The sequence below is a fragment of the Lolium perenne genome, chromosome 2 (genome assembly GCF_019359855.2).
Source record: "Lolium perenne isolate Kyuss_39 chromosome 2, Kyuss_2.0, whole genome shotgun sequence".
NCBI classification, from domain to species: domain Eukaryota; kingdom Viridiplantae; phylum Streptophyta; class Magnoliopsida; order Poales; family Poaceae; genus Lolium; species Lolium perenne.
Window position 1 is genome coordinate 217,511,202 of NC_067245.2, and position 16,469 is coordinate 217,527,670.

The window sequence follows — 16,469 nt, forward strand, 5'->3', positions numbered from 1 at the left end:
TGATTCGTGCGTTCTTGCAATGGGTAATGACAGCTGTTGTTTTAGATAATAAGAGGCATATCTGCCTTTCTGTGGCTAGTTGCCATGTATTTGTTTTTGCACTTTTGCTGGGATTTTGGCTGCCCAGATCTCCTTGCGAAGACGCATTCATCACTTTGAATAATCTTTACTATATTAATGTGAAAGATGCAATGTCACACCTCACCTGATGTCACACTTAACACTATTTAACTGCCAAATGTCACTGTTAACAAATTTGCTAAAAGTGACCAATACCAACCCTGCACTCAAATAGCAACTTACCTACTCAAATATCCCTCATGTGGAGTCTTCATCTAACTATCTTCCGCGTTAAAATTCAGTGAAAATCTCAGTTTGTTATTCGCGTCGGCTCCTAGGGGAAACGGAACTCTCTTGTCTCATCTCCTCCTTAGGTCCCAGCAATGGCCACCGGCCTCCCACAAATTGTCCACCCAAGGCCGGTTCCCTCCGCCGATCTACCGGAATCCACTGCAAGCACGGCGCCTTTAGCTCCCCCACATGAACACCAACTTTAAGAAGAAGGTAATCGAGTACTTGAAGCAGGCGGTGCAGGAGTACGAGCAGGAAATCAAGGAGGCTACCTTCCATGTTTGAGTACCTCTGCCACGCAGAGGAGACCCGCGCCATCCTCGACGAGGGCGGCGGCGGGCACCCAGGGCATCGATGGCAGTAGCTCGCTGCCGCCCTTGCGTCTGCCTGCGGCGTAGGGTGGGCCGGAAGACCAGGTCGATCTCGAGGCTGCAGTCTCCGCCCACGCCCCTTAGAGCATGTCTAACAAAACCCTTAAATCGGCCAAACCCATATAATAACCGCCGAAATAAGGGGTTAGGCGGTGCTACCCGGCCGTCTAGTAGACCCCGTAAAACAAGCCTCTCATCGATTTTTAACAGTTTTGGCTACGGGGGGCTCTTCACCCCTTACTTGTACTTGGCGGGAGGCTGAATACAGGGCCAATCCCTCATCCCATTTCACTAGGGCGCGCGGACATTTCAGAATTCCCAACCGTTTTCCTCGCGCCGCCGCCATAGCCACCCGCGCGCCGCCGCTGAAAACAGAATATTCCGTAGGATTATGTTTTACGGGGTGGGGATACGGGGTCTGCTAGCTCGGACGAGTTTTTAGCCAGCGAAAAGTGAATACAGTGCCCTCTACTCGTGTTTTAAGGGGTAGAAAAATAAGGGGTCTGTTAGACATGCTCCTACAGGACCATCTTTCCTACTCAAATCAGCATATTTTGCTTTATATTTAGGAGTTTCGACATAACACCTAGCCGCACGTGCTCATCAACAATGAATTGTAGATGTCGCTGCACCAGACATATAATAACTTATATCTAGTAGAATACTTAGCAAGTTTCTCACTATTTAATGAGCCTTTGTTCATAGGAAAAAATGTTGCTATCAGTATACTGAGCATACTTATTTTCATTGCAGTAGAATTTCTTGTTTTCTAATGTGCTATTTTTCTTCTTCTTTCTCAGATTTTCGGAAAATACCGGTTTATGAAAAAAAAGGTGAGTTATAATGTTGACTTCCTTCAGCTGAAAAGATTACTCCTTTAATCGGTTTGACCACTTTTGGAGGCTCTCGTTGAATTGCGGAAAATTAATACACATGTAGCTTTGTCAATGCCGCGAAATAGTGCAATGGTATTTTTGCTTATTGGCATAAATCTAGGAGGGCAAACTGATATTCATGTGCGGAATTGCTCATCTGCATTGTTGTTTTCTCTCCAATGCGTTGAACTTGCTTTCTTCAGTGAGCAGTTCTGTTTCAGATCCTAACACTAGGCAACCGGTATATGAAATATACCTTAATTTTTGTAAAACCTTATCACTTCCATAAAACTTTATTCAAAAACATCACCAACGCTAACCCATCTTCCAGCCATTATTCCAGCTTTACTAAAAAACAAAACTAAACCTAGACTTGAGTTCTTTGACTACATGTTTGTCTGCTGCCATGCGCGATCTTCAGTTAGGATTCAAGCTAGAAAGATATACACCATATGACTGCAAATAAAAATTTTATATCTTCCAGTTTGCATATTTGAGGGCATCCATAAATGTTGGGACAATGCCTGGGAGGCCTTGACAAGGCCCTTCCTATACCTAGAAATGAAGTGTTCGTGAGTGAGGCCTGGACAAAGCATTTCCCACACCTAGATACAATACCTGCACGTATTTTGGCACCCTGAAGATATATGTCCACGAGAGTGCATTCGCTACCCGCATGGGTAGCTACACACCCATGCAGTATACCAATATGCAAGCCATATTAACTTGTTTTAGCTCGGTTTTCTAGTAGAACGTGGAATTCTAGTGTACAAAAGTGATTTCCGAATTTTGATATGAATATTTTTTGATCAAAGTCAACTCACCAACGTATTTTGCATTGACTTTTTGAATATTGAGTTGACTTTGACAAAAAAAAGTTCAAATCAAAATTCGGAAACCACTTTTATACACTAGAATTCCACGTTCTACTAGGAAACCGAGCTAAAACAAGTTAATATGGCTTGCATATTGGTATACTGCATGGGTGTGTAGCTACCCATGCGGGTAGCAAGCTTCATCCCATATGTCCACTTCGCCACAAACCTTTATTTTATTGGAGATTAATCTACGGCTTCATGCCAGCCTTTGGTGATTATGCTTTTTTCGAACTACACCATTTTAGGAAACATTTTGACAAATAGAGACACACACTCAGTATTTTGCGCATACAGAAACCGTTTACAATTCTTAGGATGTGAGGCCATAAGAGTTATTTAGACAACTGTTTTATTTTGAAAGATCTACTATTTAAGCAAGCTGCATGGTATATTATCTCTGCTTGTATTGTAAATTGGTGAAGAAGTGGGCTTGTATTTTACTTTGATTTTCTAAGAAATCATACAATCTAAAATTATCAAGCATTTCATCTATTTTAGCTTATTTATCAAAACCTTGGAATTCATTTTCTGACCGGTTTGCAGTGTCAACATTGTTTGCTTAGAGTTTGTGGCATTTTATCAAAGGCTTTCTTACTATTATGTTTATGTGCCAAGGAGGCAAGGGTTGTGGATATTTTATTATTTTCATGAATAAACAAGTATATGACCAATGAAGAATACATTTATTTTCTTATGTAGTTCCGGTATATATGTTTTGTAGCATTGGAGCACGATTGATCTGCAGTGTGATATTAGAAGCTTTTGTACAGTTTTTCTTGGTAGTATTTCTGTTTTATTTATCTCTGGAAGTATTTTCAAATATGTTGCTATCTCTTCGTGAGTCGAGGTGCTTGAGAGTACACAAAAATGTACCGCGTCAGTTGTGCTTGAGTTTTAGCAATAAGGTATTTATTTAAACCATGTAAAATTCGAAATAGTTTTTGAAGTTGGAGTCGCATGATCATGGTTAGTTTTAGTTAACCAAACCTAATATGATTGTTACTGGTTCTTGACCGTAGTGCCGATACCCGACAAAATAGCGTCTAATCCTCGTCCTTTCCAGAAACACCTTGCCTGGTTCTCTCCTCCATGTGGCCGGGTCAGACCGGAGCCGCTCTTGCCGGCGATGCTAGCTTGAGTTGGCGAAGGAAGGGTGTCGGAAGTAGTAGTAGGTATAGTTTTTTCTGTAGGATTACCCTCTGTGGAGTATGGGAGTAGGTCGCGGTATCCAATCGGCCGGATCTGGTGCGTCGTGTGCCTCCTCTTCCTCGCGACATGGCTCTGGTGGCAGGAGCTGCGTTGTGGGAGGAGGAAGAAGCTAGGCATCTCCGGTAATAAGGCTGTCTTCCCCATCTTCTGGAGGCGGTCGCCGGTGATGCCAAGCGCTAGGCTTCCGAGGTGGAAGCGGATTGGTGGCCTTCTCTGCTGTTGGAGCTCGCTGGTGCTGCTCTCCCTTCTGGCCAGCGGTGGAGGCAAGTAGAAAGGCGGGCTAGCGGAGGCATTCTACATCGACGGAGAAGGCTGGGGAGTTTGTGATACCGCGCTTGCTCGGAGTTCATGCTCGGTGGCCTGTGCTTGGCCACCGACTCTTGATGCTGGCGGGTAGTAACTCCAGGCCTGACGCCGGCGTTGCGTCAGGTTATCTTCAACCTCCCATGGAGGCCATGTGTAGGACTCGCGGCGGAGCAACCTCTCTCCACTGCACCAAGTGGTCTTGTCCCCAGTGCTGGTGGCGATAATCGTCGCTTGAGGCATAAGTTCATCGGCGGTGATGGAGGACCCGATTGCTTTTCTTATTTCTTTTTAGGGTCTGCTCATAGGTACACCTAAAACTCTAACAACCGACTCAACATTGACTGGGATTTTGCCCCTTTCTCCAAAATCCAGACAACATTTTACAGGATCAAAACAAGCCATTAGGAAGCGGCAGAGCTCTGGTACAAGCTTGGAACACTTCATCTCAACAATGTCAGCAAAATCTGATGTAGAAATCAAATACAGCTGTTTTGGTGTCATGCCCTTACAAACCCGAACAATTTTCATAGGTGATGAACGATTGAACACAGAACTCTAACAAAAACAGCAAAGAAGGAGTGAACCCTATCAGACCTATGACTAAATTACAAATTTTCAATCCAACATATTCAGAGAGAAGCAAAGCATTATGGATGGATCAATACCTGGTTTTTCTTCTTAGTAACGACCATCCCCTCTTGATCATTATCCCCATCAACATGTTTATCATCCACAACAGCATCAACAACTATATCTTCTAGCCCTACTGGACGTCTCCAACAACATCTGTCTTTTGTCTCACCCCTGTTTCATCACCGAGATCACCCTGTACAATTGCTTTTAACTGCAATTTGTTCCTCATCGTGCCATACTTTGACTTCTCACGTTTTGAATTTTTTGGGGTACGTACATGTTTCTACAAAAAAAAGAAAATATAGCTGTTTGGTCATCTGGGTCAATTGTGATAGGAAAAAAATACATCATAGAGTGAAAGCACATATGATATGATAGGAAAAAAGTCATAGCATGATTGGTAAAAATGATTGGAAATGAGAACACCTGCAAAAACATTAAAAAAGTAAGAAAATACACTATATAGTGCCATATACATTTTGAACACACTGGATATAAAAAATACATCATAAGCATCAAAAGATATACAAAAACAATGTATATAGTTATTATTGTTTACATCCTAAAAGTTAAAAAGCAAAGCAATATGTCAAAAAATATACATCCAAAAACATTAGGGAAAAATACTAACTCCATACACGATTAATCCCTAAACCAAACAAACATTATACAACACATTTGCATGGACATGAACATGAACATTGTACAGGATGTATATATCAACAAATTTATACACCCCTGTGACTGCCATCATACTACAAGTTATGGTTTCAAAAAAAGAATACATCATATGGTACAAATGTTACATGCAATTCAAATAATTTGCAATAATTACTACATCCTGTAGAAAATATGAAGAACCAAAAATCATCTATGAGCCCATATATGAGATATCAACCTCAACAAAAATGTCACATGGTGTGTATTGAAAAATACATCCAACAAGCATACATACAGTACTGCTTATACACCCATGATGTATAAACTACCATAGGGAAGCAAAAAACAACTAGATCCACCTCCTCTGTGCCTAAACAGAGGATATCATGGAAAATCGAACTACATCACACCAAAACGCCAACCCTAAACGCAACATTGGAATGTAGAAAACATATGCAGGATCGAAGAACTAACCAGCAACCCTTGGACGACAAGTGAAACTCCAGTGAATCGTCGAATTGGCAGCGATGGCACGTACGCAACTCCGATTGACTCCTAAATGGAGGAGAACAAGGGTAATAGAACTACAAAACGAGCGAACGCCAACCCAAAATCAACATGAGCGCGCAGGAATGGAGGACTCACCAGCAACACGACGGGGATGCTCTCCTTCAACGATATATTCCAGGGACCGGTCGGATTTGCGGCCCCGCACCGCCGCGCCGCCGAACGAAACCTCCAAGCGCCGTGCCGCACCCGAACGCCTCGATCTGCTTCTCCGCGCTGACCAAGATTCTACACGGCTGCTACAACCGACCACAGATGCTCCTACACGAATTCGGTCGGACAGCTCGCCGCCGACGAGCGTGATTCGGCGGTGGAGATCAGGAGCAGATTTGACGGGGGGAGAGACGAGAAACGACGAGAATGGGGAAGAACTCCTCTCTCGCGGTAATGAAATGGCCAAAGCGAAACAAAAATAGAAAAGAAAAAAGAAAAGAAGCTCCAAAATTTTGGCTGTTAGCACCGGTGAATCTGGGACGCACGATTTCGATCCAACGGAGCGGACGAGGGAGCACCGTGGAAGACTACAAAGTGCTCTAGCATCTAAGGGCATCTCTAGCGCTGCGACCCAAATGGACGGGTGATACGCGTACAACACGCGTCCGTTGGGAACCCCAAGAGGAAGGTGTGATGCGTACAGCGGCAAGTTTTCCCTCAGTATGAAACCAAGGTTTATCGAACCAGTAGGAGCCAAGAAGCACGTTGAAGGTTGATGGCGGCGAGATGTAGTGCGGCGCAACACCAGGGATTCGGCGCCAACGTGGAACCTGCACAACACAAACCAAGTACTTTGCCCCAACGAAACAGCGAGGTTGTCAATCTCACCGGCTTGCTGTAACAAAGGATTAGATGTATAGTGTGGATGATGATTGTTTGCAGAAAAACAGTAGAACAATATTGCAGTAGATTGTATTTCAGTAAAGAGAATTGGACCGGGGTCCACAGTTCACTAGAGGTGTCTCTCCCATAAGATAAACAGCATGTTGGGTGAATAAATTACAGTTGGGCAATTGACAAATAAAGAGGGCATGACCATGCACATACATATTATGATGAGTATTGTGAGATTTAATTGGGCATTACGACAAAGTACATAGACCGCTATCCAGCATGCATCTATGCCTAAAAAGTCCACCTTCAGGTTATCATCCGAACCCCCTCCAGTATTAAGTTGATAACAACAGACAATTGCATTAAGTATTGCGCGTAATGTAATCAGTAACTACATCCTCGAACATAGCACCAATGTTTTATCCCTAGTGGCAACAGCACATCCATAATCTTAGAGATTTCTGTCACTTCCCCAGATTCACGGAGACATGAACCCACTATCGAGCATAAATACTCCCTCTTGGAGTTACAAGTATCTACTTGGCCAGAGCATCTACTAGTAACGGAGAGCATGCAAGATCATAAACAACACATAGATATAAATTGATAATCAACATAACATGGTATTCTCTATTCATCGGATCCCAACAAACACAACATATAGAATTACAGATAGATGATCTTGATCATGTTCGGCAGCTCACAAGACCCGACAATTAAGCACAATGGGGAGAAGACAACCATCTAGCTACTACTATGGACCCATAGTCCAGGGGTAGACTACTCACACATCACTCCGGAGGCGACCATGGCGGCGTAGAGTCCTCCGGGAGATGATTCCCCTCTCCGGCAGGGTGCCGGAGGCGATCTCCTGAATCCCCCGAGATGGGATTGGCGGCGGCGGCGTCTCTGGAAGGTTTTCCGTATCGTGGCTCTCGGTACTGGGGGTTTCGCGACGAAGGCTATTTGTAGGCGGAAGGGCAGGTCAAGGGGCGTCACGAGGGGCCCACACCCTAGGTCGGCGCGGCCAGGGCTTGGGCCGCGCCGCCCTATGGTGTCGCCACCTCGTGGCCCCACTTCGTCTCCTCTTCGGTCTTCTGGAAGCTTCGTGGCAAAATAGGACCCTGGGATTTGATTTCGTCCAATTCCGAGAATATTTCCTTACTAGGATTTCTGAAACCAAAAACAGCAGAAAACAGCAACTGACACTTCGGCATCTTGTTAATAGGTTAGTTCCAGAAAATGCACGAATATGACATAAAGTGTGCATAAAACATGTAGATATCATCAATAATGTGGCATGGAACATAAGAAATTATCGATACGTCGGAGACGTATCAACGGGTTGGGCCATCCGTTTTGGGCTATTTGGGTGGCCGCGCGGACACGCGGATAGCGCCCCGCGTCCGCGTATCTGTTTGGGTCGCACGATGCGCCCAACGCGGCCAGATTTGGGTCGCGGCCATAGAAGTTGGTATTTGTCTTTGAATTCAATATAAATGCATAAAAAATCATAAAAATATATATAAATAAGTTTTAAATGCTCAAGATTTATTACATAAGATTATTTTCCACGTATTCAATGACAAAGTATTATTCAAATAAAAATGTAAAATGATACAAATAGCCTAGGCATTGTTTTCTTCGGGATTTTCTTTATTGTTGTTGTTTGCAACATTGTTGCCAACATGCACCCACATGTGCTCAACCAAATCAGCCTGGAGCTGGTTGTGAACAATTTGATCCCGAATTTCATGGTGCACATGGAGGATATCCTGGAATGATGCCGGACCACCTTGAAGAGCAACCAACTCTCCCTGGCCATCCCACTCATTATCAAACAGTGAATCATCCCGCTCTATCTAAAAAATCATGTTATGCATGATTACATAAGCGGTCATCACCTCCCACAAAGTTTGCACACTCCATCCTCTAGAAGGGTGTCTGACGATAGCCCAACGAGCTTGGAGGATGCCAAACGCCCGCTCGCATCTTTCCGGGCTGCCTCTTGCTCTTTGGCAAACCTTGCCTCCTGCTCTGAGTTGGGACGCCGGATTTTCTTCACGAGTGTAGCCCAAGGTGGATAGATACCATCAGCAAGGTAGTACCCCTTGGTGTAGTGGTGGCCATTGATCTCAAAATCCACATCAGGGGACTGACCGTGCGCTAGCCTATCAAACACCGGAGAGTGCTGCAACACATTGATGTCACTGTGCGAGCAGGCATTCCGAAGAATGAGTGCCAAATCCATGTGTTATGTGAAGCAACAGCTTCAAGAATCACTGTGCACCCCTCAGAATGGCCGCTGTACGCCCCTACCAACCAAATGGGCAGTTCTTCCACTCCCAGCGCATGCAGTCTATGCTGCCAAGCATCCCAGGAAACCCGCTAGAAGCGTTAATTGACAACAGACGGACTGCGTCCTCTGCATTAGGTTGCCGCAGATATTGTTCTTCGAACACACCGATCACTGCTCTGCAGAACCTGTACATCGCTTCCAAGCAGCTCGACTCGCTCATGTGCATGTACTCATCTACGAAATCACCGGCAACACCATATGCGAGCATCCTAATCACTACCGTGCATTTCTGATACGAAGAGAGGCCTACCTTGCCAATTGCATCCACTTTGGCGACAAAGTAGTCGTCGTAGATCTTGATGCCTTCCATTATCCGGGTGAACAACGGTCTGGACATCCGAAAACGATGGCGAAACATGACCGGCGTGAACAATGCCTTGCGGTAGAAGTAGTCGTTGAAGAGCATGTCGTGACCGCGTTCTCTTTTACGGTCCAAGGCCGCCGCGTGCCCCTGCAAGGACCCCCGGTACACGGGGATCTGCGCGACATTGTGCTCCTGGATGATCAACGCAGCCTCCATGAGAAAGTCGTCGTCGGACTCCTCGTCTGAGGACGTGTCGATGAAGTTCTTGAAGAAGAACTCGTCGTCGCTATCCGCCATGATCTACAGATGAAATTGGACACATTTTAGTTCGCCCATTTCATCGAACACCTCGCAGGCGGAGGCAATACAATACCTCCGTAGGGACCTACAGGCAATAGCTGTCCCGGCCAACTTGCGGCGTGGAAGCCGGGTGCATGACAACTCACCTCTGGCGCCAACGACGAAGCTGCTGACGGCGGGAGGTCTCGCGACGGTGAGAGGACAACAGCGTCGGCGACGGCGTCCTCCGACGCTGCTACGAGGCTGCGAAAGCACAACACGAAAGCGCGGGGCCGTGTCCTATGCTTCCGCACCGCTTGTCGGCGTCTCGACGTCGGTGGCCGACATCGACAGCGATCGCAAATCTTCGGTCCTGGGGTGGCGGCGCAGCGGGAGGGGGGAGGCCAGCCCCCGGTGTCGCGGCCATGCAAACGAGATCCAAATCTGGGTCGGCTTTGGATCGTCACGGATGGCGCGGCCATCCATTTTAGGGATGAGTCCGCACACTAGGCCGGGTTGTTGTCCGTTTTGACCCACCCAGTCGCAGCTTGGAGATGTCCTAATAGAAATTGGGTAAAATATTTCAGACGAGGGATATTTCTCCCATGCGTAAAGGGAGCAATATTCGGGCCGAAGACGGCTTCTCCCCTGATGAAAGAAACATCCTCTCCAACTCTCCAAGCACAAAAAGGAAAAAGGTCGAAAGAGTCTCTCCCCCGTTCTCTCATGGAGTCGCTTGCCTCGCAAGCGAAGCCGGCCGCCGTTCTCTGGCTCGCCGGGTTCCTCCAAGCCGCGCGCCTCCACCGCGTCATCTCCTTCTGCGCCAGGTCCTCTCGATTACCCCCGCCCCCCTTAACCCCTCTTCCCCAATCCCCTCCCTCCCGATTTCCGGGTGTTATTTTTGTATCGGGGGTGCGATTTCCGCCAGCTTCCTCTAAATCCAGTACGAAGCATCGATTCTTCCCTCCCTTAGTAACCTTGTTGTGCGTTTGGTCGGATGCAGCTCGAGGCCTCTGTCTGTCAGAATCGCACAGTGCTTCCTGCTCAACGGGTTCATCTTCCTGGGAAGGTACAGTACAGTTGTTCGTACTAATTTAGATACTTCTGTCTCGCCCAAATTTGTGCTATTTTGCAAATAGTGCTGCCAGAGGGACGCCCAAATGCACTCGGAGCTGGCGACAAAGCTACAGGGCTAGCAAATTTGCTATTCCCGGGAGGCATTTAGCATGTATTTTAGTAGATTCCCGGATGAAATAGCCTAATGAATTCAACGGGGGCTTGGAATGTAGTGCACAATGGGCATTACCTTTTATTATTTCTCTACTATGTTTTTTTTTTTCACTTTAGTTACTCCAGTTTACTTTGTGTTTGGATATTTGTTCAGTTGTTATTGCAAATTATAGTGGAATCTTGCCACAGGGAGGTGATATGGACTCCTTTTTTACTACTTCGTCTACTTATTCAGTGAATTATATTCTGAAATTCTGATTATGTCAGCATCAGTCTCATGATCTCTTGTTACGAATGTTTCTGCCTTTCTCTTATTGTATTAGTGTATCACATAAGATGAATATCTCTTTTAAAGTAGTTTTTGGTATTTTATAGCTTGCTAACCTTGAAATCGGTGGTCATTCCAATTATTTTGTGGATACTTCCTGAGCAATGCGATCGGTTGTGGAGGCAAAATCTATGTGATCACACAGCAGCACTTGCGATCTATTCATTCTTACGATCGGGGCTTGTCCAGATTTTCTATGTAAGTGCTCTTTGTTGGCATTAGCAATCTTCCGGGTGTTTCCCTCTGTAGAAGCATGTAATAATATTTCAAGCTTCGCTCACCAATTTCGAGCTCTTTCCTTCCAATACAAGTTATTAGAATTTGTTTTGAATACTAGGCACTGCCACACTAGCATTGGAATTATTTGTAGCTGGTAGTTATCTTTTCAGTGATGTACTTAAATTTAATAGAACTTGAAGTACTGGTTGTAAAGTTCGTGATGTTGCAATAGTGGTTTAAATATGAAATGCTACATCTCTTCAAGCCTCTTATACATTTCCCCAGTGACACACTTGTTGTTACTAGCAATGGCACACATGCAAAGGCATGTCTTGAGTAACATAAAAAATAACATTGTTTGGAAATTTTACATGCCACATCTTTTTTTGTTCATAAAGAAGTATTATGCAAAACAAAATATTTAAGAGCTATAATTATAGGAGTGATTAGAGGACAGACACATTGGTTCGCAACCCTTCAATGGAGAATTATTGGATTGGATTAAACATTTTGGCCAACTTAGACAGAAATCATCCCATTTAACTCGTCCATTTTCTATCGTCATAGATAAATTCCGATATGGAAAACGCCAAATTAGTTGTTTGTATGATTCTGTTATTATGTCCTTTAGTACTCTATTTTGTGGAGTACCCTAGAGTATGCTCTCTTATTACATTCTCTTTCTTTTTTCCAAAGTACCGTCCATACTATTATATATTTGTTTCTTATAACTGAAACACTCTTTCAGGTATTTTGGTTTTATCCGCTTTACATCTTCAGCTTCATAATAAGTACACTTTGGTATGCTGAGTCCCTCTCAATACCTGATGGCTTACTTCCCTTATTTGTCATACCACTGGTTTCTTTTCCTTTAGAGAGCACACCCTTGTTCATGTTTATAAGGGAATCATATATCAGTAGCAGTTATTGTGTTATCCATTTGCGCAAGTTAATTCCAAGATAAATGTGTCATAGTACGAGCGTTAGTGTATATATAGTATCTTACCTCAAGATATCGCTGAAATTGTAGTTGAGCTGAAATGGTTCTGGTTCAGTTTTTGGTTTCATATATTGGCAAATTTGATATATGCTCCAGCAATTCTGTTCAAACTCAAATACGTCAGCAAGCTACTCTAGATCCTTTTTACACCCACTTCCAAATTGTTACATTTTAGTGCACCATGCTACGAGTTCTGGAACAAATTATTTTGTCGCCTGATTGATCGTTTTATGGCTAGTTTCATTTGAAAAAACGTTCATAAGTTTGTTATTTGATCTGGGGGTTGTAGCTAAATATTGAGATGGGGTGTGATTTTGCATTAGGCAAGATGGAACTGCTCAATTTAGGCTATTTTTTTAAATCTTCATATTGCATATGATGCACTCAATTTTGGGGTTTCCACACCACAAAGTAAACTGAAAAGAAGTTGAGCTTGCTTTTAGTCGAGGAGGTTTGCTTAGAATTCTAACTATGGAAAATTCAGTTCTCGATTTTTATGCTATCTTTTGTTGTTACAGGTACGAACCCTTGTTTTACTGTCCTCGAGATGAACGTTTTTCAGATACTAAACAAGCGAGCATCCCATTATCCCTTTTGTGATGTTGACCATCTTACGCCAGGTATGGTGACATTGCTAAGCATTCTTTGGCTGTTGTGAAAAGTAAGAAGCTGGATGCAAGTCAAGCATTAGATTCTGAGACTCACAAGACATCTGTATCAGAAGATAGGCCTGAAGGATTTGATGGGTTAGTGTATTTTTCACATTAAAACTTGTTGGTAGCTGGTTGGATTACATGCTCCATGTGCTGACACTTCTTTGTCAGTGTTGCGATTGGCGTTGGAGAACAGGTCTATTCGATACTTCTTTTGACTATTTTCTTTGCTGAGGTATGGGTTCTGTACTCATGTTCGCTTATTCCTCATGTTTTACTGGATAGTTGATTTATTGACCATGTTATTTGCATTTTGTGTCACCTGCATGTTTGAGCATATATGGTGATATTTTTCATACTATCTGCATTTCACTTGCATTCGATATGTCGTGCAGGTTACAATGATTGGTTACATACCTTACCTTGGTAAGGTAATGAACTTCTTGTTACTGTCTTTGATGTATGCCTACTACTGCTTCGAGTATGTACATCTGAGTGCCTTCTAGTATCTTTTCAATCTTTTTCTCAGGTGTTTACATTTGCCTGTTTACTTATATTGCCTCAAAGTTTGCCAACCTTTTTGTCAGGTACAAATGGAACTTCTTTGCAGTGAGTCTGAACCACCGGCTTGATTTCTTTGAGTCAAATTGGGCTTTCTTTGCTGGATTCGGTATGTGCATATTTTTTCATCATATGGCGCAAAATATGTGCTTTCATCTTCTTACTACCGTAGGAAAATCTAGCTGTGTAAAATGGAAGTTATTTTTTTTGCTTTCTTCTTAGTAGCTACTGGTGTGAAAACCATTTTGCATCTGTATCATGGTTAAATTAGCGCATGCTTAACACGATTGGTAAGCATCTCATGCTTCCATACTTCCACGTTCACATACAGAGTTTTGGTAGTCAGGGAATCTTATCCAAACTTAAGATGGTCATGCACATCTTTGATAGACCCCCTGCAATTCACAAGACTCGTAATGTGAACTTCAAGAATTTGCATCCTATGCGAGTTCCACATGAGATGTTTGATGAACACCTCTCATAACTGAGCATTGCTGTTTTGTTTTAGCTTACCTTTTAGATTTCTGTCATGTTGTTTCATTATATTATTTATTAAGAGCTTATATGCTGCTAGCTGGTATTTTCATAACTCTGACATGATCTTTGGTGCTGTACTGCTTCACAGGTAGTCCATGTGTACTTCCGATTTTCTTCTTCTCTCCCCTTACAAGTTATGGTGTGATGGCAATACTTTACCCATTGGTATGGACAAGAACTTTCTCCTAGCAGTCCTTGCTCTTGTCATTTGATGTTCTAAGACTTGCAATACTTGAATATTTTTCCGTTTTAAACAAAAGAATGTTTACACTCTACGTATTTGTTCTTTCTTGGTACAGTGGATATAATAAAAGCTAGGGATGAAATTCAGTGTCATGGTAGCCATTTTCACCTGGCATGAATTAGTGCATGTCTCAATGAAAAATGGTGACACGCTCATATCATTTGCTGTAATTGTACCCCATGTTTTTGGCAGTTCCTATTTTTCGCACATCCCTTGAACATGATTTCTTAGATACATGATTTTTTTTCTTCTTCAATTGTTATATTTTCTCAAGTATTCATATTATGGACTCTATGGATGACCTTGGCACTGCGCTATTCCATTCCTGTCATGACGTTATAACAATTTGTGTGCCTGCTTATTTTGTTTTTCATGATCTAACATCCCCGCAGCAAAATCTGAAGTCCAACTTTACAACATTATTTTTTTACAGTTTGTCATGACAGCTGCTGGTACAGAAGAAGAGCAAGCAATTGATGAACTGGAACCTACACATGGAGGAAAACTGAAAAGAATACCTTTGTTCTTTGTTGCAAAACGACTTACGTAAGCACCAATTTCATACTTGATGGAGAGAAATAGCCGCTGGTGCTACCTTTTTCTTGTGTTTTGCTAATGTTGCTAGTTCTGTAGAATATATGCCTTTAGAAATTCCATGGGCTGGCTAGAAACCAACTATGATATAGTGTAGCAGGAATAGTATTTAAAGATATGTAAGTAACAAGTGTGTCACCTTGCTGGTGATAATGAATACTCCCTCCATTTCCGAATATGTTTTTAGCTTTGCAGTGTCCAATACACAACTTTGACCATTATATCTCCTATGAGTATGTAAGTAGAAGATTACAGAAAAAATATATTCTTCATTGCAAAGGTGATGTTATCATTTGTTTCTGACCAGCGTAAATGTCTTATTTAATTAGTTGCCAAAGATACAAAGGTTTGACAGTCCACTTTATACACTAGGCTTCAATTTGCTTATTGATTTGATGACAATCTTAATCTGAAGTCTGAACTACAATTTGGTACAGTATAGCGGCTATCACGTATTCAGAATCTGAGATCATTTTTTTTTAGGTATCATTGTTATTTCCATTTGTACTTACTAGGTTGTTTCATCGTATTTGAAACATTATATGCAGGACCCAAGTTCTGCAGTTGTTCCCAGAGGCACAAAAGGAACAATGAATGATCCACGTGGCACAAAAAGAAACCAGATAGGTTGCTGTGCTTATGTCAGTGTTGTTCCTGTAGTTGCGTCCAAAGGGTGCATAGTTCGCCGGAAATGCAACTCCTCATCAGGGCACCACCTCAATGTAAATATTCTGTACCACTGCCAGTTTGTACATACAGGGCCAATAACAGAAATATATGGTTCTCCGTGAGAAAAAAAAAACAGTTCATATCAGTGTTCATTGTGAGTGCAAACAAGATGGGTGTTGCTTCTGACCATTTTCTACTGTCTCGAACGTATTACCAGCATTATTTGCTCTCTGTGTTTGTACTACTCCCTCTGTCCCGTAATATAAGATGTTAGCTGTTAGATGCTTGTTTCTTAATGTATTTGAGGCTTAAGTTAAGGAAAGGGAGAAGTGTCTGCGTCATTTATCGCAGGCCACGTTGAAGAATGAAGAGATGGTGATTCCTTATCTGCCTTGTGACTTAAATTCTTCTTTTCATGTTAGCATTTGGTGCTCAATTAAGCTATACTATTGTTTGTACGTAACTACTCTTTGTTTAACGCTAGATGTCTAGGTGATATATGATCCATCTCTATCCTGTGGTCTCAAAATGCTAGCCGCCCTGACGGGTTCCATGATGTCAGTATGGTTTGCCAGAAAAGAATCTTCAATGCAAAGTACTCGAGTCTCTGGCATTAGTTGTGGCCTTGTGGGCCGCATGCATTTTTTTTCTTCCTTACAATCATTTTATCATTATAGCAATATTGATCTACGATTTATTTTTTTGAGAAACACAGTACAAACGCAGACGCTCACATACACGCGCATACACTCACCCCTATGAACGCACACACGCACACCCTACCCCTATGAGCACCTCCGGAAGACTGAGCCGG

The 16,469-nt window shown here is 43.0% G+C and overlaps 1 protein-coding gene across 1 annotated transcript; it reads left to right on the forward strand.

Annotated features, from left to right (window-relative positions):
• The first annotated feature begins 10,261 nt into the window (after window positions 1-10,261).
• On the forward strand, window positions 10,262-15,844 carry LOC127334878 (protein EI24 homolog). The gene is made up of 11 exons (XM_051361422.1): window positions 10,262-10,447; window positions 10,624-10,689; window positions 11,226-11,376; window positions 12,146-12,198; window positions 13,018-13,143; window positions 13,222-13,285; window positions 13,446-13,531; window positions 13,638-13,720; window positions 14,237-14,313; window positions 14,826-14,938; window positions 15,535-15,844. Exons 1-11 carry the CDS (start codon window positions 10,272-10,274, stop codon window positions 15,578-15,580), a joined length of 1,041 nt encoding a protein of 346 aa, XP_051217382.1. The 5' UTR covers window positions 10,262-10,271; the 3' UTR covers window positions 15,581-15,844.
• The last annotated feature ends 625 nt before the right edge of the window (window positions 15,845-16,469 follow it).

Coding starts and splice junctions, on each gene's coding strand:
- LOC127334878 (XM_051361422.1), top strand. CDS start 10,272: ATGAAAGAAACATCCTCTCCAACTCTCCAAGCACAAAAAGGAAAAAGG. Junction 13,144..13,221: donor AGGCCTGAAGGATTTGATGG/GTTAGTGTATTT, acceptor CTTCTTTGTCAG/TGTTGCGATTGGCGTTGGAG. Junction 14,314..14,825: donor TGGCAATACTTTACCCATTG/GTATGGACAAGA, acceptor ATTTTTTTACAG/TTTGTCATGACAGCTGCTGG.